The sequence below is a fragment of the Phoenix dactylifera genome, chromosome 16 (assembly GCF_051530095.1).
Source record: "Phoenix dactylifera cultivar Ajwa chromosome 16, Ajwa_hap1_PhDact_Kaust_v1.1, whole genome shotgun sequence".
Taxonomy (NCBI): Eukaryota; Viridiplantae; Streptophyta; class Magnoliopsida; order Arecales; family Arecaceae; genus Phoenix; species Phoenix dactylifera.
In genome coordinates this window covers 21,899,200-21,919,530 of record NC_143205.1, presented here as the reverse complement: position 1 = coordinate 21,919,530, position 20,331 = coordinate 21,899,200, and the positions used below count along the sequence as shown (strand labels likewise).

The 20,331-nt window shown below is 37.7% G+C and overlaps 2 protein-coding genes and 1 pseudogene across 5 annotated transcripts; all 3 read left to right on the top strand.

Annotated features, from left to right (window-relative positions):
• Positions 1–337: 337 nt before the first annotated feature.
• Positions 338–10,062, top strand: LOC103705487 (uncharacterized protein At1g76660). The gene is made up of 2 exons (XM_008789211.6): positions 338–818; positions 8,540–10,062. The coding sequence occupies exons 1-2, from the start codon at positions 726–728 to the stop codon at positions 9,698–9,700; spliced, it is 1,254 nt and encodes a 417-aa protein (XP_008787433.1). The 5' UTR covers positions 338–725; the 3' UTR covers positions 9,701–10,062.
• A 2,817-nt stretch (positions 10,063–12,879) lies between these two features.
• On the top strand, positions 12,880–18,834 carry LOC103705488 (silicon efflux transporter LSI2-like). 4 transcript variants are annotated; one of them, XM_026804033.4, is made up of 3 exons: positions 12,880–14,550; positions 14,809–14,998; positions 18,110–18,834. In XM_026804033.4, exons 1-3 carry the CDS (start codon positions 13,345–13,347, stop codon positions 18,181–18,183), a joined length of 1,470 nt encoding a protein of 489 aa, XP_026659834.3. In that variant the 5' UTR covers positions 12,880–13,344; the 3' UTR covers positions 18,184–18,834. The 4 variants fall into 4 exon arrangements, with proteins under 4 accessions (XP_026659834.3, XP_088568662.2, XP_088568661.2 ...); XM_088712536.2 differs by having other exon boundaries at positions 18,076–18,271; XM_088712535.2 differs by lacking the exon at positions 18,110–18,834 and adding an exon at positions 17,495–18,064.
• Positions 15,738–15,928, top strand: LOC113462613 (small nucleolar RNA U3; annotated as a pseudogene).
• Positions 18,835–20,331: the final 1,497 nt, after the last annotated feature.

Here is a 20,331-nt window from a genome sequence, read left to right as displayed (position 1 = left end):
TAGGGATAATATTAGATATAATGGGGCTTATGGTGGGCCCCGCGGCGACCACACGTGGGGCATCAGCTTCTACGCCACGGTTCAGCGATTAGCGTGAGCTCCCATGCGAAGCAAAAGGTCGCCGCTAGCTACAATAATTACGTCATCGTCGCACACGTGACATCTCGTTTCTCTCACCCCATACCAAATATAGCTTCGCTTCTTGACTTATTTACAGTGCATGCCACCGAGTGTGTGGACATCGTGGCCGTTCGATGTTAATATCTGTTCCATCGGACGATTTTGATTTGTTTGAGATGGAGAAATAATTAAAGAAAAGGTAAGTTGCTAAACCGGTAATTTTGCGCCAACTAACCGCAACGTTTAATGGCGTGCTCGACCTTCATTGCGACGCACGGAGAAGAGGAGAAGGGAGGAAGAGGAGGGGGAAAAAAAGGAAAAAGAAAAGAATTTTGTTATTTCCCTTGAAATAGAAGTGTCTTTTATCTCGCTCTCGTTGCTCGCCTCGCGTTTTCGACGGTGTCGATGGTTTTTATGCTTTTTTGCTTTCTTGGGTGCAGTGGCTTGTATTTGGGATGATTTTTGGGGTTTTCGGCGATATTTTTTTATTTTTGTGCCGAGATTTGGGTTGGGGTGGCCGGGATTGATCTCGAACGGGAGGAGATTGGGGGGATTTTGGAGAGAATTAGGGCCTTTTTCCTCCCCAGATTTGAGGAGGGGAAGAGATGAGAGGAGTGAATAATAGCGTGGAGACGGTGAATGCGGCGGCGGCGGCGATCGTCTCTGCTGAGAGCCGGGTCCAGCAAGCCGCCGTTCCGGTAAGTCCGAAGCTCCTTCTAGCGATTTCTTCTGTTATGATTTCTCGATTTGATTCTTATCTTTTAGATCGATGTGATTGTCTGGAATTGGTGGTTTTTGTTTTTCTAGTTTTGTGATTGATTGAATTACAAATTGATCTTGCCGCGGTTTTGGAACGCAAGAATTATCTGTGGATTTCCATTTCTTTTAGTTCTGATTCATTTTTAGTTTTAAGGTTCGAGATCATTTTATTTCCAGCCAGATGAGATGATGAGCTGCGATGAGATCAATGATTAGTTTATTACCTACGTTTTCATGCTTTCTCAGTGAAATTATTGTGGTATGATGGTTGTAGTCATTGTTCTTCGATTTAATATACCTTACTATACCTGAAAATTATCTAGCTTTAGGTCGGATCATTAATTAATAGACCGTCAAGTTGTTTTTTTTTTTTTTTCAAGACAGACTTTTTTAGTAGTTTGGTACTATGTTATCTGGCTGTATGCAAATATTGCTGAATGCTTGGTCTTGCCTCTGTTGGATGCTTAGAGTGAGTGGTTGCGGCTTAGTTGTATCTGGAAACTCGACAATCATGGAACATCACTTGAATTGCTATTTGAGTATCCATTTAACGATTTTCGCTTCTTTTTTTTTTTTTTGGTGGGAACCATTTGTCTCATAATATTTCATCACTCCAGTAATATATTGTGTTCTGGTCATAATCTCAGTTAGCATGGGCTTATTTCTGCTTTACCCCATATAGAAGCCTTGGTAGTAAATGCAGAATTTATAATTTCATTATCTCTGTCTTGGCAATGACTATTTAGTTTCTTGCTTTGTAATGAGTTTTGCTCATGTTTTCTTGGAATATGTGGGGTTTCAATTGAGATTCGTCAGGTTTTCAACTTGCCAATCCGTTTCACTCTTGTTATTCATCAATCTTGAATTCCAAAATGTATCTCCCCATTAATTCTGATTGTTGACGTATGTGTAGTTCAAGTCTCTGTTGGGCCATGTAATGTAACTTCAAAGGGTATCCATGCCCAGAATGCTCTCAACATAAAACTAAAATGTGTGATAATATTTATTTGTATTCATTTTCTATTGCACAATGACCGATGATTGTTTTTTTTTTATTATCAACATGTTGTGCTGAAAATATGTTGTTGATCTATATCCTGGATTAATGCAGCATGTGCCTTCATGAATGAATAAATTTGATATTAGATTGGAACAGCGATTGCACTCACCCAATAATTTTTCCTTTCAAAGACAAACCATAAATATTGTTTTAGCATCGAATAAGATGGAAGGTGCGAGGCCAAGCATGTTATATTAACTACTTATCCAAGGGGTTTAGTTAAATTCAGCTGACATGGGCTGGAGGGCCTTGTGTAAGCTTCAGAGTTTCTTAGCCAAAGGCTCAACTAGCTAAGTGATAGTGTGAACTATGGAGCAAAAATTAAACTGAAAGCCAATTAATTTTAAAGAGCTAGAAACAAGGGAGCTAAGAACTATGCTAATCTAAAAGGATAACCAGTAACTTTACCGTCCTCATTATCAAGAGGGCTTCTCTAAACCAAGGACTCCAATTAATGCCTCAAAGAACGTTGAGGCCAAGGATTCTACCAACAGGCCTTGTTGTCATCCTCAGAATTCATCAGGACCTGCACAAAATCCATCACACAAGAGAAAGAGGAGTAGAATAGCACCCAAAAGAGAATAATTCACTGGCTGATGAAAATATGGGGTACATAGGTGGTATTTATAGGCCTTGAGACCCCTTACAAGTGATAGGACCAAGTAGATATCCTTGCAATTTAAAAATAAGTAACAAACAAACTCATAATAAATGCAAACTACGTATTTTTGCCAATAAGGCACTTCTAGAAAAAAAAAAGTGTTCCGATGATGACCTAGCTTCCGTTGGACTGCTTGTAATGGTAGTTATCCTACTGTCAGATCTCATCCGACAATGAAAGATTTATTGTCGGTTTCCTCAGTCATGGTCTTGGACTCGGACTTGGTCTCTGGTTCTTTGGATGGTTGGTAATATGCCGTCAGAGCTGGAGGAGTCAAACTCAAACTTGGTTGCTTTGTCTATAAGTCTTCCAAGGAGTGGTTTCTGATGGTGAACATGGACCGTCTAACGTTTCCTTGATGGCAATTACATTGCCTTGTGATCTAGTTCATGTTACTAGCCTGCTTTGTAATCTGGGTGTTGGGGCTGTTTTCAATTGGCAGTCATGTTGTTGGCTCTTGAGGAGGTGAATTGTTTTGTTCATGATTGTCTAGCATGTGTTCTTTTTTTTTCTTAGTACGGCCTTCTCTCCGCAGCTTGATGATAATCCTCATTCCATCGATCGTGATGGCATAACTTTTGTCTTGGTAATTGAATTCACCCTTGCATTTGAATGCCCAAGACTTCTTGATAGGATGTGGTGACTTCTTCATTCAAGCTAGACCTCCAGCGAAAAGGTATTAAACACCATGGGCTTATGTGTACAATTGACTCATCAAGTAAGATCATCTCTTACAGTTCTGGGAGATCTTCGACCTTGAGATCAACTATGGAGATGTGACATTCTATCCATCTGCATCAATAGCCAACTTCACTTTTCTCTCATGACATATTACATGACTAAAGATACTTGCAATGACTGTGAATTGGCTCTTTGCTTAGGGTCTAGAAGTTTCTTCTTGTTGCTCATTTAGTGGTTATAGAGTCGAAAATGTTTGTTAGTGTGTCGACATGCTTTACATTAAGGTTCGCCGTCTCGTTGCAGGACCCCGTACTTGTGCCACACTAGCACAGCATCAGTATAGTAATGTACGGAGTTTATTTGGCGTACTAAGTGTTGGTACGCTCTGTACTGCCGGTTCGGGCTGGTACGACATGCCATGTTTTACATCGTTGTTTGCACCTACCTCGAGGTCTCCTTGTTTAAGGAGAACCAGGCTTCATGATGTCTAGCTTAAGATCTAGTGTAGTCGGTTGGACTCATGGTTGTGGCAGATTTCTGGTAGCTCTCAACTTGCTGCAAAGGAGCTCTCATGGGCAAAGATTGGTTGAAGTAGGACTCCTTATATGGCTGGGAAATATTTGGCTCTGGCTTTGATCTGATGGCAAGGCTATTATCGTCAAAAAGGATCAAATAGTGGATATGGTTCCAACAGAAGTATTCTAATCATATATGAACTTGATCGGGTGTTGGGATTACCTAGGCCTGCTTTTGATCTGATGGTGGATTCTGGCCATAGTTAGGTTTCCGAAGGTGAGTGCTTTTCTATTGGTAGGATTCCAGTAGTGAATTTGCTATCATCAAACGCCTTCTAACAATGTAGCTATTGTTGTCGAAAGCTAGGGATGCTGAGATTGCTTCTAATCCAACTGTGGATGTTGGCCATATAGGATTCTGATGGTGAGAGCTTTGCCATTGGCAAGGTTTTGATGGTGGGAGTGTTGTCGTTAGATTCCTTTGGGCATGTGCTAGGCCTAGTTGCAACAAAAAGCCAACTGGTAGCAAATATGGGGTCCTGGGTGTGCAAATCGCCTTCCTTTCGGCCAAGTTAGGTTACGAAAGTAGGGTTGCAGCTAGGGTTGCGGGTGTGCGGTGGATATACCTGCAAGTGGATGGCAAGCTAGGGTTAAGCCATAGCATAAATCCTTGCGGGACGTGAAATAGTCTCAAACCACCTTGGTAGGCCAAGAGGATCTAATTTCTCTCACTTATTGAAACAAGAAAGTAAACAATCAAGGGAGGAACAAAGTTTGACTTGTAACAATACACCTTATCCTACTTGTAGTCGAATTAAAATTTTGGAAGGCAATTAAGATTAATCCGAGTTTGAGAGTAGCTAGAAATTTTAAAAGCACGCCCCTTTTGTCGGAATAAAATTCTATGTTAAACTCAAATTAAAACCCAAGCATCATGACTCATATAAGCAATCACTAGTCTAAAAGAAAAATTGTTAGCATAAACCCACTAGGAAAGATCAAGCTCTAATGCTAGAAGAGCTATTGCAGGCTGGAGGGCCTAGCGCAAGCTTCATAACTACCTAGTGGAAGACTCAACTAGCTAAGCAACCTAAACTATTGAGAAAAAATTAAACAAAATCTAGAAGTAAGAAAATAAATTAATTTTAAAGTTTTTTAGGCAAGGGAACTAAGAATTATGCAAATATAAAAGGATAACTAGTAGCTTTTCATCTTGCTACCAAGAGGGCTTCTCCTTGTCAAAGTCTCCACCAACTGATGCCTTGAAGCATGATGCGACCAAGGATTCTACCAGCCAGCCTCTCTATCGTCTCTAGAATCCACAAGAGCCTACATAGAATCCACCACGCAAAAGAAAGATGAGCAGATAGCACCCAAAAGAGTGTAACTCATTGAGTCATGAAAATTGAGGGTACATGGGGGTATTTATAAGCTCTCTTACAAGTGATAGGTTCGACTAGATGTCCTCGAAGTTCGAAAATAAGTCAAAAACAAGCTTCCGAATATATGCAAATAAGTATTCTCGCCAAAAGGGCACTTCTAAAAGAAAAGTGCTCCATGACCTTGCTGCCTTCGGAATGCTTCAGATGGTAGTTGTGCTACCATCAGATCTCATCTGACTGTGAAAGGTTCACGGTCGGTTTCCTCACTCTTGATCTTCGACTTGTACTTGGTCTCTTGTTCTTTGAATGATTGGTAATATGCCATCAGATCTGAAGGATTCTGACTTGGTATTGATTGCATCGTTTTCAAGTCTTCTAAAAGGTCGCTTCCGATGGTGAGCATGGAACCATCATTTTTTTTTTGATAACTGTCGGAATAAAGGTGGGATGTGGATCATTCTTGTTGCAGCACTGTTGGAAATCTTCTGACAGTGATTGCATTGCCATCAGGCTCTTCTTTTGATGGTGAATGGTTTATCGTTAATTTCCTTTTAACAGCACTTAGATTGCTGTCGGGATGTTTTTGACAGCAGGATGTTTGCCATTGGATCAAAACTCGTTCCATATTTTTCTCTTGAGAGATCTCAAGCTTTTGTATGGCCCTTCTGATGGGCTTGACTTGTGGGACTCTAGGTGATTGTGACCAAAGTAGTCAAATCATAGGATTGAGCATCTCTGTCCTGCATAATCAGTGCTGTGCCCTTGGTTCAGTGACCTCTGAAACCACATTTTTGCGCATGCCTCAAGTTTTGTAGTATATGACCTTTTAGCACGATAGCAGGATAATGACTGAACTCATCACCAACTTTATCTGAAAAGAAAAGGCAGGTTGTGTAGCAATTTTGTTAATGTGCACAAATGTAGGTTATATAGATTAGGTATCAAAGTTTGATCACTTTTTTATTAAGATGAGTATAAATTGAAACTTGCTTAAAATTTTCTGTAGTTTTGAATGATTACTTTCTTTCCGAAACTAAAACTTTGCAGGAGCACTGCTGGTAAACCTACAAATAGAATAAGAAAACCAAAAGAGGCTGGAGAAAAGAAAGAGAGGAAACCATACCCATGGGGTATAACTATGCTGAAGCAGAATGGCCATTTATAAGAAAGACAAGCAAAAGGATAGTGGAGTTGAGGAGTGGATGCTAAACAGAGTGTTCTTAAAAGAATCTGGGCATAAACTTAGTCTGGTAACAGAGCGGAGGGTGGAAAGCAGAGCATCTCTTTGGCTCTTGAAGAGGATTGGGTTCATAATGATGCTTAATTGGTTTCATACTCAAGTTGTAGAGAGGTATCAAGGGTTAGAACTGCATGTTGATCTTTATATATGGATAACAATAGCTTTTCCAAGGAGTTGGGGGAGAGAATAAATTATGTCTGCAAAAAGAACTTCTATTATGGTAAAAGAATTGGATACAGTAAACTACAGATCTTGGAGTTATAATTTACTGCTCGGATGTTCTTGTTATAAAAAAAAGGAAAATTTGATTTTGATAGCATTGTTCTGTCATATTCTTTTTTGTTCTGCTGCGTGACTTGAGATAGAATTTTCTTAATGGCATTGGAATGATTTGATGGACAAATTGCAGTCTGAGAGGCCATTGACTTTCTGCCTTTTGGGAGAGTTGAAGTGGCAGCTAGTTTTGCTTGTTGGCCATAGCCAAGAACAACAGGTAATCTGTTGGCAAAGGATGGGCCAATCCTTGTTTGTTAGAGTACAAGTACTCCAGATGACAACTTCGATATGTTTCTGTTAGTTCTTTTCCAATCAAAAAATGGTTGGCCTTAAATTAAGATCTGTCAATGCTTATGACTATTGCAAGAAAATGCAAAGTTTTTCAAATCTTACTGTTAATTATTGAAGTATGTGTCAAGATGCCCTTTTAGAGAAGGTGACACAAGAGTTGGCCGTGACAAATCTTTTGTAAGCAAATCTACTGCATCACAGACAGTTCTGTTTACAATTAAACCTATGTGGGGAATACCTTGACCTTAGTTGAAAACTAAAAGAGGATCATGATGGCCTGTTCTTTTTTCTGTTCATAGTATTCCCTTTGTCATTCTAGTTGTATTCTGACCATGGATTGTTAATAATGAGGAAATTACTGATGGTGAAAATTAACACCCCAGATGTACAAATTGAACTGGATGACCCTTTTCTGCTAGTTGTATAAAGAACCTTTTCTGCTGTGGACCTAAGTATCACTTCTTTGGAGAGATTCTGTCAAGCTTCTCAGCAACACAAACATCTGCACTGATTTCCAAACAGGATGTCTTTGATGAACCCTATTGGATTTTGATGTGACTTTGTTAATAGATAATGATATCGATGAGTTGACATGGCTTTTGGTTCTTATTTGCATCTTGGACTCTGTGGTAATGCCCTGACACCATCTTTAGTAACTTCTCTCTTTACCATGTTGCTATATCAGTGATATTAATTATGCGTGGGGATCATTATAAAGGGAAAGAATTGAATACATTTTGGAGTTGATATATAATAATAGCTAGAATTTTGTAGATTTAATCTTCTTTATCACAGTTTATATTTCCCCCTCTCAGGGATCATCAAAAGAGGTGACAAGCAATTGGCTTGTCTTTCCCCCTCAGAGATATCTCATTTTTTCTTATCTTGCTCTCCCTGATTCTTTCTTTCCTCACTTCCCTTTGAAATTCAAAAGGTAAGATGGACATCACGTGGGGAGGATTTTAATCTCTGGTACTTTAAACCTGAAATTCTGATCAAGAATATCTATCCCAATGTGTAATGAGAAAAAGTTTCTAGGTTGAGTTTTCATTGTGGCCCATTATTTCAAATTACTTGTTCCATTTGTTACTCTCTCTCTCTCTCTCTCTCTCTCTCTCTCTCTCTCTCTCTTAATTGGAATCCAAGAAGGAGAATTGTGAGCTTGACCTGTTTATCAGCCACTAAAGCTAATTACCACAGCTGAAGTTGAAGATTTGACTAGCAAGTCAAAAGCAAACAAACTGTACATTTATTCCTCAATTTTATATTTTTTGTTAATTCTATGAGCTCATTTGTTTTCTAATATGTAGCTATACTGTGTAAATCTTTTTTAATGACCCAGGTAACTGCAACTTAATTTTCTGTGAATAGTGCTGAGTGAATAGAAGGTAAGGGAGATCTTGGACAGATATTACTTAGAATTAGACTTGTTGAAAACAAATGCAGTTACTGCAACAAAATGGTTAACTTAAAGTTTGGTCTATTTTCTTTCTTTGTAACTAGAAAGATTTCAAAATATGATTACACTCATCTATCCTATTTTTTTACTGGCAGAGGAGAAGGTGGGGAGCTTGTTTCAGTGTTTACTGGTGCTTTGGATCTCATAGACATGGTAAGCGCATCAGCCATGCAGTCCTTGTTCCTGAACAGACACTACCAAGGACAGATGCTCCTGCCCCTGAAAATCCGATCCACCCTCCAGCATTTGTTGCACCTCCTTCCTCTCCAGCTTCCTTCCTCCAGTCAGAACCCCCATCTGCCACCCAATCACCTGCAGGTCCTCTTTCCCTTTCTGCTCTCTCAGCAAATTCCTACTCCCCCAATGGCCCTGCCTCCATATTTGCCATTGGGCCTTACGCACATGAAACTCAGCTAGTCTCACCTCCTGTCTTCTCCACTTTCACAACTGAACCATCCACTGCTCCATTTACTCCCCCTCCGGAACCTGTGCATCTAACAACCCCTTCATCTCCTGAGGTTCCATTTGCACGACTTTTAACCTCTTCCCTGAATTCCAACTGCAAACAGAGTGAAGCCTATGAGTTTCAGTCATACCAGTTTTATCCAGGAAGCCCAATAGGTCACCTCATATCACCCAGTTCAGCATGTTCAGGCACTTCATCCCCTTTCCCTGATGTTGAATTGCGTTCCTCTACTGGTGGCTCCTTCCCATCCTTCCCACTTGGTGAACCACCAAAGATATTGAGTGCTGATGGAATTGCCGTGCGCAAGCTGGTACCTTGTCATGCTCGGGATGGTGGTTCACTTTTGGATGGTCGGATCACAGCAGCTGCACCTACAATGGATTCTGCTATGGGGTCTCATAATAATGATCATGCCATGGATCACAGAGTCTCATTTGAATTGACTGCAGAAGAGTTTGCACGCTGTTTGGGGAAGAAAACAGCACTTTCAGGGGATTCTAACTCAGGATGTTCCCAAGTTGCAGCAACCGTGGGAGACCAGATTACTGATGAAGCCAATAAGAGCAATGGAATCTGTGTTGATGAAACTTACCATGACTTGCCTGACAAAGCACAACCTTCCTTTGCCCTTCCAGCAGTTAAAGAATTCAAATTTGATAATGCGGATGGAGCACCTGCAGAGCCTAGTGTTGGATCTGATTGGTGGGCAAACGAGAAGGTTGTTGGGACATCAAGTGAGCCTTGCAAGAACTGGGCAGTTTTCCCTATGATACAGCCCGGGGTCAGCTGATCACTGATCCAAGATGCATCCCATATGTTGAAAGGAGGAGCCTCTGCGGCTGTCTCTATGGTTCATGACCCATTTGGCGGCTTTGCTGGAAACAGGAGGCCCTGGGCATCTGCAAGCCAAACTTGTGAAGTTCTTCTGGTGGGTGGTGATGGTGAGATGGACTATTTTGCTAGCTGCATCTCAGGTCTTTTCTTCGTCTTCACAGGAAAAAATAAACAGAGAAGATTTTGATGTCTCATATGAAATGTGTAACGTGACATAATCTCATACTACAGAGGATAGCTATCTGCTCTAACAAATCATGTAAGATACAATATTATGGCATTGAGTCTTGCCATTATTTATCCCTTGGAACTTCGTTATGTCTTCCCAGTTAGCTAGTTTGTTTGTTTCTTTGTTTCTAATTCATGTTCAATGTCATCATGTTGAAAAATTGTCAGGTAACTGAGGCATCTTCGCCTTCCATCTGAGAATATGATATTGGCTCATGATCTCATGGAATACCACCATCCATAACGCATGTTTTCATGATATAGGAATTATATCTTCAGAAAATTTGAGGATCAAGTGTAAAATGTTTTATTTAGAAGGATGTCATAAAGTTGCAAACATGCACCTGTAGGTTTATCCGCCCACAGGAGACGGGCACAACATTCGTCCCAATGGAACCCGACGCATTAGCCTCAAAATAGACGGTAAGGGAGAGGTATTACCCGAGAGGATGTCAAGAGTTGTATTCAACCTTTCAGTTCAAACTCTCCTGCATTAAATTGTATTTAAGTCTCTGTGTTACCTAAGTTTCCGTGGTTGTTGAGAAAATTTAATTGCGAATTGATTGTTATGGGATCTGCAAATGCTAAGGAAGGAAAGTTCATTTGATTGAGATATATCAAGATTACAGAATAATTTAATAATTCCTAAAAATTATTTATCTGAAAAGATAATTGCAATATATATATATATATATATATATATATATATATATATATATATATATATATATATATATATATATATTATATTTGGTTGGTAAAAAATTATTTTAAAAAATAGCACCGAAAAAAAAACTATATTTGGTTGAAGATAATATTATATAGAAATATTATCAAATTTCTAACAATACTTTTAAATAAATAATTTAGGCAATGATATTTTTTTGTTCAGTCTATTTGTGGCCCACTTTTTACCAAGTCGAAGCAAGAGCTTGAAAAAGCGGTTGAAGATCCCGGAAGTTGCCGAAGATATATATGGATAAGGCAAAAGCACCACCTTACGAAGCATCCCTTCCTTTAGAGAAGATTCTCAACACAACTTCGATTAGAGAAACTTGAGAACATACTAATCCTCCCGAGGGGGAGAGCGAAGTAGGGGGTAACGTCCAATTCCTAGTTGAATGGTCCAATTGAGGACCAGATATCCCCCAAGACCATTACTATGGACTATTTCAAATATTATAATATATTTACGTAAGTTAATAAATATTTTTAAATCATTATCCATATATTAGAATATATATATTCAATTATAAATAAATTTTAGTATATTTTTGGTATACAAATAAATTTTAGTATATTTTTTGCTATACTAATAAATATATTAACTATAATTTTAAAAATATATACCAATAAATAAATATATTGATTATTAATAAATCCCATATTAAATTTATTTATATTTCATAAATATTTATTAATTATTTATGAATAGTTAATGTTTATTACTAAATATATTAATTTATTAATAATATTATTTATTTATAAATAATTTTATTAAAATTTTAATATCTTGATTATAGAAAATAATATATGTAATTAATAATAATATTATAACATATGTAATTAATATACTCATTAATAAATTATAACTTATATATTCATTATAATAATAAATATTTGATATATATATATATGAACTATAATAATTAATATGAATATATAACTATATATTATAAATAAATATTTTTTTGACATAAGTGACATTGAGAAAATTTAATAAAAATATATTTATATCAATGATAATTAATATAAAATAAATTTATATATTTATATTAATATTTATTTGATAAATGTTAACGTAATTATTAATTATAATATACTAATATAATATAATTATTATATTGATTGTATCAATATAATTAATATAATATTAATAATATAAGTAGGGGTATTTCTATTAAGCAATGATAATTTTAGATTACGTTCATTTAGTAATCTAGTATAAGAACAAAATACTACTTTTCTAGTAATATTTATTTTACATTCTCGTTTAATAAAATAGGCGTAGAACCAATCATTTATTTAATTTTCTCTCTTATCCTTTTTTTAACCAAACCTAATAACCTGATATGAGATTTATTTTTCAGATTATCTCCAACCAAATAAATCCTAAATATACATAAAAAAATATCTCTTTAAACTTTTTTTGGTTCCTATGGAGATGAACATGGAGTCGGCCTTGATTATGGCTCTCATGTTTTTCCATGCACATACATTTACAGATAGCAATTCTGTATTTGGCAAAAAAATTAAAAATTTCATTGATGATTTTGAAAGCATATAAAGATAGAAACATCCCAATTAAATATAAACTTCTTTGCCTCTCTCTACATATGAAGAAACTAGATCTCGATTCAAAATTTTTCTACCAAAGTATATTTCTTTGTTGCTCCTGTCCAAGGTCCGCCGTACCGGTACCGGTCGGCGTACCGGTGGCGGGCCGGACCGGTACGGTACCGGTCCGGTATCGGTACAGTACCGGCCGGTACCGCGAGCCAAAAACCACAGCGTCTCGCGCTGTGGTTCATAAAAAAAAAAAAAATTCGTATCAGTGCGAATCGGCCGGTTCGCACAAGAAAACCGAAGATACCGATTTTTTTGTGGTTTCGGTACCGATCTAGAATCGGACCGGTACGGCATTCCATGCTCCTGTCGATAATGTAACTGATTAGCACCTACCGACCTACCACCTACATCTCGGCGGTAGAACTTTCAAAACGGTCGGTGGTTCTTGGAAGCATCCGGCTACCGTCCCCAAGAGCGGCCCAACCGGATGAGGGAGCCCCCCCGTGCGACACCTCAGTACACGTGTCAGTGCCGTCCGCTTAACCTCGGTAACCGGTAACCGATTACGTTCCCTAAATGGCGGAACAGGCCCCGCGCGTACTGCTTTCAGGCCATGACAGAATGAGAGCGAAGGCCGCAAACTGGCCATGTGACCATTGGCAGCTGACTTTCCGGTCGTTTCAATCTTCAAATTCTGGCACCGCATTATACACGTAACAACACCCACGGCCCACACTCAGGTCCGTCCTTGGTCCCCCACCCATTGGCCCCATTCCTTTCTTGGTAAAAAAGCCATCCAATTTTTTTCGCTTTTGGCTCATGAGTTCCCGGTCTTGGTCCGGATTTGCATATGTTTTGTTTTGTTTCGTTTTATGAATTTGTATAGATTCTGTATCTATCTTTCTTGTTCTTTCTTTATCGATAGGATTGACAGTCACCAAATTCTAAACGATTTAAAAATTTTCTGATCTTGTTGGTTTTTGAGTTCGGTGTGTTCGGGATAATGATTGTAGAGTTGGAAAGGAGAGAAGCAGACCTTCCCCTTTTCCTCTAAGATCTAGGGCGAACTCCAAGTTACAAAGGATGGCCATGGCACCCACAGTAAAGGTGGTACTAGGCTCCATTGCGTTTGGGATCTTCTGGGTCCTAGCTGTTTTCCCTGCGGTGCCCTTCCTCCCTATCGGAAGGACCGCAGGATCTCTTCTTGGCGCCATGCTTATGGTCGTCTTCCGCGTGATTACTCCCGAAGAAGCCTATGCGGCGATCGACCTCCCCATCCTTGGCCTCCTCTTTGGCACCATGGTTGTTAGTGTCTATCTCGAAAGGGCCGATATGTTCAAGTATTTGGGTAAATTGCTCTCATGGAAAAGTAGAGGCGGCAAGGATTTGCTCTGCCGCATCTGTCTTGTTTCTGCCGTCTCCAGTGCTCTATTTACCAATGATACTTGCTGTGTTGTTCTCACTGAATTTATCCTGAAAATTGCAAGGCAGAACAATTTGCCGCCACAGCCGTTCCTTTTGGCCCTGGCTTCTAGTGCGAATATCGGTTCTTCCACGACTCCGATCGGTAACCCGCAGAACCTGGTTATCGCTGTTCAGAGTAAGATTTCTTTCGGGGAATTCTCGTTTGGGCTCCTTCCTGCAATGCTTGTGGGAGTAATTGTGAATGCTGCCATCCTCTTATGCTATTACTGGAAGTTGCTGTCCATTGAGAAGGATGTGGAAGTGGCTCAAGCAGCAAAGGATGTGATCGCGGAAGAGGATGTCACTTCTCACCGTTTTTCGCCTGCGACCATGTCACACCTCACTTCTATGAACTCTCAGGATTGGAGTTCTGCAATTGAATCAATTCCTCAGAGCCCAGCGTTAAATGGAGAGATTGTGCATGTCGAGACATTAAGGAACAGAATAAGTTACAGTGAGAATGACATACGGTCAGCCACAAGCGATGGTACTGAGCCTGCAAAGGTTTCGAATGCATCGAAGGAGCTAGCAGGGGTTGGTGGAATTTCTCAAAGGAGAGAGGAAGGTGCATCTGTGAGGAGATATGCGAGAAATGCCAGCTGGATCAATGGCATGAAGGAAGGGTTTCCTCACCACTCTTTGGAGGAAAAGGAAATTCCCATGGGGAGGTGGAAGAGATTGTTGTGGAAGACCTGTGTCTATGCTGTGACTGTTGGAATGCTCATTGCTCTTCTAATGGGGCTAAACATGTCGTGGAGTGCGATTACTGCTGCTCTCGCTCTCATTGTACTGGATTTTAAGGATGCCCGTCCTTCGCTAGAGAAGGTAATTCATATATCTTGAGTTTTAGTTAGTATTATGCAAAATGAAAAGTTTTGATTCTTCTGCTACATTCTTATGTGATAATGCAATCATTCAATGCAATCATTCTCTTTTCACCCCCCTGGAATTTGGAAATTTTGTTTATCCTGACAAGTTTTATTTTCATATAATTGAAATTGCATTTTCTTCAGGAAAATCTATAATAATTCTTCATGAAACATTCTAGACTGAGCTGATGTTTCTGTTGCAAATGCAAACCAGGTTTCTTATTCTTTATTGATATTCTTTTGTGGGATGTTCATTACCGTCGATGGCTTTAATAAAACTGGCATACCAAGTGCTCTATGGGATCGGATGGAACCATACGCACGGATTGATAGTGCTGGAGGGATTGCGGTTCTTGCCCTTGTTATCCTTGTTCTCTCAAATGTTGCGTCCAATGTACCTACTGGTAAGTTAATACTTTAGTTTTGTCCCATTCGCTCGTGGAATATACAGGATGGTAAGAAGGCTAAACTTGAAACCTTATGATCAGTTCCAATAGGTTCTCTAAATGCTCTATTAGTACCTTAATAACTGTACTACTGCATGTGAGGATTAAAATGTATTTAAATCTTCTGACTTACTCAGTGTTGCATGTGTCTCATGTAGAGAAAATGGCTTCCATACTTGCTCTGCATATTTAACTTTTGGAGGGTCTGCATATAGATGTTCTATCAACAGCTGAACTTAGCTTGTGTTCTCTATAATTATCAAATTGGTATAACGGGGAACTCAGGCATAAGATATAGGACACCTTTGTGTCATAGTGATTTAGGATTGCATATAATCTGCTTATGATGATAATGCATGGTCTATAGTACAAAATAGCATCTGCCTTTTTGCACTTGTAACCTTTTCCTATTGTAACTAATATGAAACTGTCAAGGGAGTATATCAAATATCTTTACACATGTCAGAAATAAGAAGACTTTACATATACTATTCTTCTAGTGAAGTTAGAGAAAATAACTTTCATGGTGTAAACTGTTAGAGATCAAAGTTTTTGAAAAAAAAAATGAAAACTATTATTTGGCCAAAGTTTTGAAAAAAAAAACTGAAAAATGTTCAAAAAATCCCTTATTAAATTGCTCAATAGATCTCCTAAGACAGCTCCAAGGGGTCTGTTGAACAAGAAAAATCAAAGAAAAACTGCCTGACTTGAACAGGAACTGTTCTATATAAACTTGTACTGCCATATCCTCGAGTTCTGAGGAGACAGACAATAGAGTCTGGTGGACGATGTCAGACCTCGGGATCAGAGTGGGATTAACAGCTGAAATCTCTGGAACTCAGCTATTTATTTATGGGACGGGCTTGTCACAAGGTTGTCTGACAGACCAACCCTCACTTGCTTTTCTACATCAAAAAAATAAAAGAGGAAGTTGAAAATGTACTGCTTTACATACTCTTATGAACTCCTTCCTAAGGTGGAATTTTAGCCAAATATTCCACGCTTGTTAGGAATATCTGAATCTGTTTTTTCCCATGTTCTCTTTGTAAAGATTCAACACTCTAATCGTGACTTCCAGAAAAAAGCACTTTTGATTGTGTGTGTAAATATTTTCCCTCTGATAAAGCAGCAATGGACCTCAACATCCTTATTTCACTGATGAGATTGCTTTTTCTTTTTCTTTTTCTTTTTCATTTGGTGTTGCTCTTGGATGCTCGGATTGTCATTAGACTGCAACAATGATTTCTTAAATGAGAATCCAGTTTCTTGGGACCATTACCTTCAATCATTCCTCTGGAGGTTTATGAATTGATTGAGCACATGAAGTCAAAATTTAAAGAACTGGAACGCTACCTGTTGCTCTCATCTAGACTGAGTGACACCAAGTATTGTTGGTAGAGATTCTAAACCCCTGAACCGTCAGCCCATCCATAGGATGCAACATCAATTGTGCTGGTGAAGATTACATTATTTAGGACATGATTCTACTTCTCTTAAACTTCTCATCGCATTACTAAATTGCTTCTGTAATAACTCCTTTTTAAAAATTGACTTGCCACAGCAGCATCAAAAGTTCATGCCAACTCCAGGGCACAGTATATCAGGCTTTCTATCATATGCAATTGTGCTCCATTCCTAAAGGAATTTGATATGTTCAAGGCTTGTATGTAACAAAGCTAATACATATATAAAATGCTTACTTTGAGAGAGAGAAATTGAGGCTTGTTTGACGAGCTTCTTCAATATCAAGAGGGTGTCTAAACTTAAAATATTCTTCTGCAATTGACAGCGAATTGATTATAAAAGATTGGCATGCAAGCCTGTGCCAGTCCATGTTGTATGGCATGTTCCTTTGCTGTGTCAGACCAGCACATGGCATGGCATATGACATGTGCTGTACCAGTACCAGGCCAGTCTGCCATGCAGCACTTAAAAACCTTGTAAAACATCAACGTCAAGCTCCTTTTTTTTTACTGCTTTCAATTATCACCATTCAGGAGGATCATAAAGGCCAAATTTTTACCAGAAGTTTTCTTCTTTTTATGTTTGTTTGAGAAGTTGGCTCCTTGTTCTGTAGTGTAAGTCTTAACTTACATCGCTTGATAGATCTGGTAGCTTTAAATGCCCTTTACAATGCTGTTGCACCTGTCAGTTTATCATTTCTTGGTGATAACTTTCAGATCCTGCTTGACACTGAGTCTTTCACTTCATGTTACCTACATCAGTGTGGGGTTTCTTCAGAGGCCTAGTGAGAATGAGATATAAATAACAGGAAATTAATTTATATTGCAAAGTTCACATGATGGAAGGTATAATGTTAACTGTTTGGAGTTAGAAGTTTGAATATATCTTCAAAAGTATTTCATCTTTTTGACTTTATGAAACCTTAGAAACTAATGAAGCTATAAGGGAACCGAGGATTGACATTTTATGACATGGATATTTGGACTGTAGAGATGATGATGCGGCTTACTGATAAAATGAAGTTTTCGAGGATCCATTTAACAATTTGAAGGTAGATATTTGTTAACTTCGAATACAGATTTTGTTTGTTTATTAATTCAATTAACAATTTGAGAGGAATTATCTTGGCAATCCTTTTCTTATACAGATAACTTATATGCCCACTTTTTTTTTGATAGAAGGAGTGAGACGAAGTCCTGCTCATTTATTAAAACTTATGAAAAGTAAGGTAACTTAAATACCTAATTGTTGGAAGTTATAAATCTTATTTTTCAAAAGTAATCCAGATTTTTAGATGCAATAGTTTATTACGTTATGGTTCAACCATAAGGTTGGTTGTTTTCTCCACACCTCTCATTCCTACTGTTCCCCGCCTATGTTATAAATTGGAATTCAGCACCTGTAGAGTTTTGATTCTGAATTTACTCATTATCAAAGTTACTGCATGATAATGCATGATAAGGATAATCATCTTGCTGCTTACTCTGCACTGGTCTGCAATGACTCAGCATTATCTCTTCATGAGGGTCCTTAATAAGTAACTTATAAATGCATTTACTTATGAATTATAGTTATTAATGTGGAGAACTGCTTTTATATGCCTAGTATCTCTGCTTGTCTCTAGTTCTGCTGCTTGGAGCTCGAGTGGCAGCTTCTGCAGCAGACATTTCTCCAGCTGAAGTGACCAAGGCATGGCTCCTATTATCATGGGTGAGTACGGTGGCTGGGAATCTATCACTACTGGGATCAGCTGCAAACTTAATAGTTTGTGAGCAGGCTCACCGGGCTCAATTTTTTGGTTACAACCTCTCATTCTTGAGCCATCTGCGTTTTGGGTTGCCTTCAACACTTGCTGTCACAGCTATCGGCTTGCTACTTATTAGGAATTATTGAATGGATCTGGTGAAGAACCATGTCGAGATGAACCTTTTGTATTTTACAATAGCATTTCAGTCCGTGGAGAAAAAGACAAATTGATAGCCACTCTTTCATGAAACATTGTTGAGGCGATTAATAGAAGGTTTGCTTGACAGTTGAGGAGACTCTAAATAAAATACGTTAGGTCATCTATCTTATGAAACAAGATTGTCACCATATGAGAGCTCCCAAGCAGACAAGACACGCTCAGTGGAAGCAAAAATGGAGTGGATAGGGATGACCTGCATAATTTCAGCGCTCCAATACACTGCAAGAAGCCTCTTGACAACTTTATCATCTCTTTTAACATGTCGAGCTTGGTATGCCTTGCGCCAAATTTTGTTGTTCTTTGTGGCTGTTGATATCTTCATTTATTTTTCATTGGGCTATATGATTAGTAAGCATTTTAGTAATTTCTTTGAGGTAAATTCTTGTAGGACTCATTTGGTTCGCATAAGAAGAAGAGAGAGCGTGGTTAATGAAAAAATAAAAAAAAATTTCTTATTTGGTTGGAACTCTCAAAAGAGAGAGAGAGGAGAAAGTAGCATTCCTATAAAAATAAAATTCAAATGTTTCATGGAAAAGCTATTTTTTCATCAGTCGGTTATTAATATGTTTTTTCAAAAGTACTTTTATGCCATCAAAATCGATGGGTAAATTTTTTTTCTTTCTTTCTTAAGAATATAATAAGTATTTCATACAGCTTTTCTAGAAAAGGAGATGTTCAATCAAATATAAGTTGTGTCTTTTTTTTATGATCAATCAAATATGCCAAAATTATTTTTTTAAGTATGATAATTTTAGGAACCAACTGTTTAGAAAAAACATTTCAGTGAAAAAAAATATTTTCTACGGATCAAACGAGTCCTCAGTAATAACTTCAAACGAGTTCTTGTAGGGCACTTCAGATTCACTGTGGACTAACATTCATGGCGAATGTTGTTCAATCATTATGATTAACAATCTGTGGTCCGTACACTTTTTCTGTGCCAGAAAAACAAGATCATCAAGAACTAGTTTGAAGGAGTGGTCAGTTCGTGGGGGGCATTGAGCATGTGACGAGATCCCATTTAGTATAGGTGAAATGGGCTCAATCACAAAACGAGTGGTAGAACTGTCAAGTGCCAATGGGTTCAACCTGGAACCTGAATGGCCTGTGTTTTCAAATTTGAACCTGTTTCTACACTTCACAGGTCCAAGCCTTGTCGGGCCTCCGATATGGTTTTTTATTATTATTATTATTATTATTATTCATATTATTATTTAAATGTAACCTGCCCGATGCGTAGGATTGCCAAAACCTTCGTGATTTCAACATTGTAATGGCTGTTAATATATATATATATATATATATATATATATATATATATATATATATATATATATATATATATATATATATATATATATATATATATATATATATATATATATATATATATATATATATATATATATATTTGAATAAAGAATCATATTAAATAAGAGCCATACTTATAAGTAATGAATTGAGCCTCATTGAGTATTAATGTTGATTGCTATTCACATCCTAATATTAATTGAATATTAAACTCATCGAGTATGTTACAAAATCTGTATTATAAATATAGGTATGATTACGACATTTTAATATGGTATTCTCTGTCATATATGTAAATATTTTTTTACCGATTATAATATTATTAATATTGTTACACATTAAATTTTGATCTATCATTCTATTTATAATAAATTTTTGATATTAACATTATGATGCATTATCACTATACAAAATTCTAATAATAGATGCATATTTATTGATATAGCAAAATAATATATTGTTTATAAAATAATAAGATCACAATCTTAACCTGTATATAATAAAAAAATAGAAAGGTACTATAATCATGATCATAAAAATATAATAGAGA

Coding starts and splice junctions, on each gene's coding strand:
- LOC103705487 (XM_008789211.6), top strand. CDS start 726: ATGAGAGGAGTGAATAATAGCGTGGAGACGGTGAATGCGGCGGCGGCG. Junction 819..8,539: donor TCCAGCAAGCCGCCGTTCCG/GTAAGTCCGAAG, acceptor TTTTACTGGCAG/AGGAGAAGGTGGGGAGCTTG.
- LOC103705488 (XM_008789212.6), top strand. CDS start 13,345: ATGGCCATGGCACCCACAGTAAAGGTGGTACTAGGCTCCATTGCGTTT. Junction 14,551..14,808: donor CCCGTCCTTCGCTAGAGAAG/GTAATTCATATA, acceptor AATGCAAACCAG/GTTTCTTATTCTTTATTGAT. Junction 14,999..18,128: donor TGCGTCCAATGTACCTACTG/GTAAGTTAATAC, acceptor GCTTGTCTCTAG/TTCTGCTGCTTGGAGCTCGA.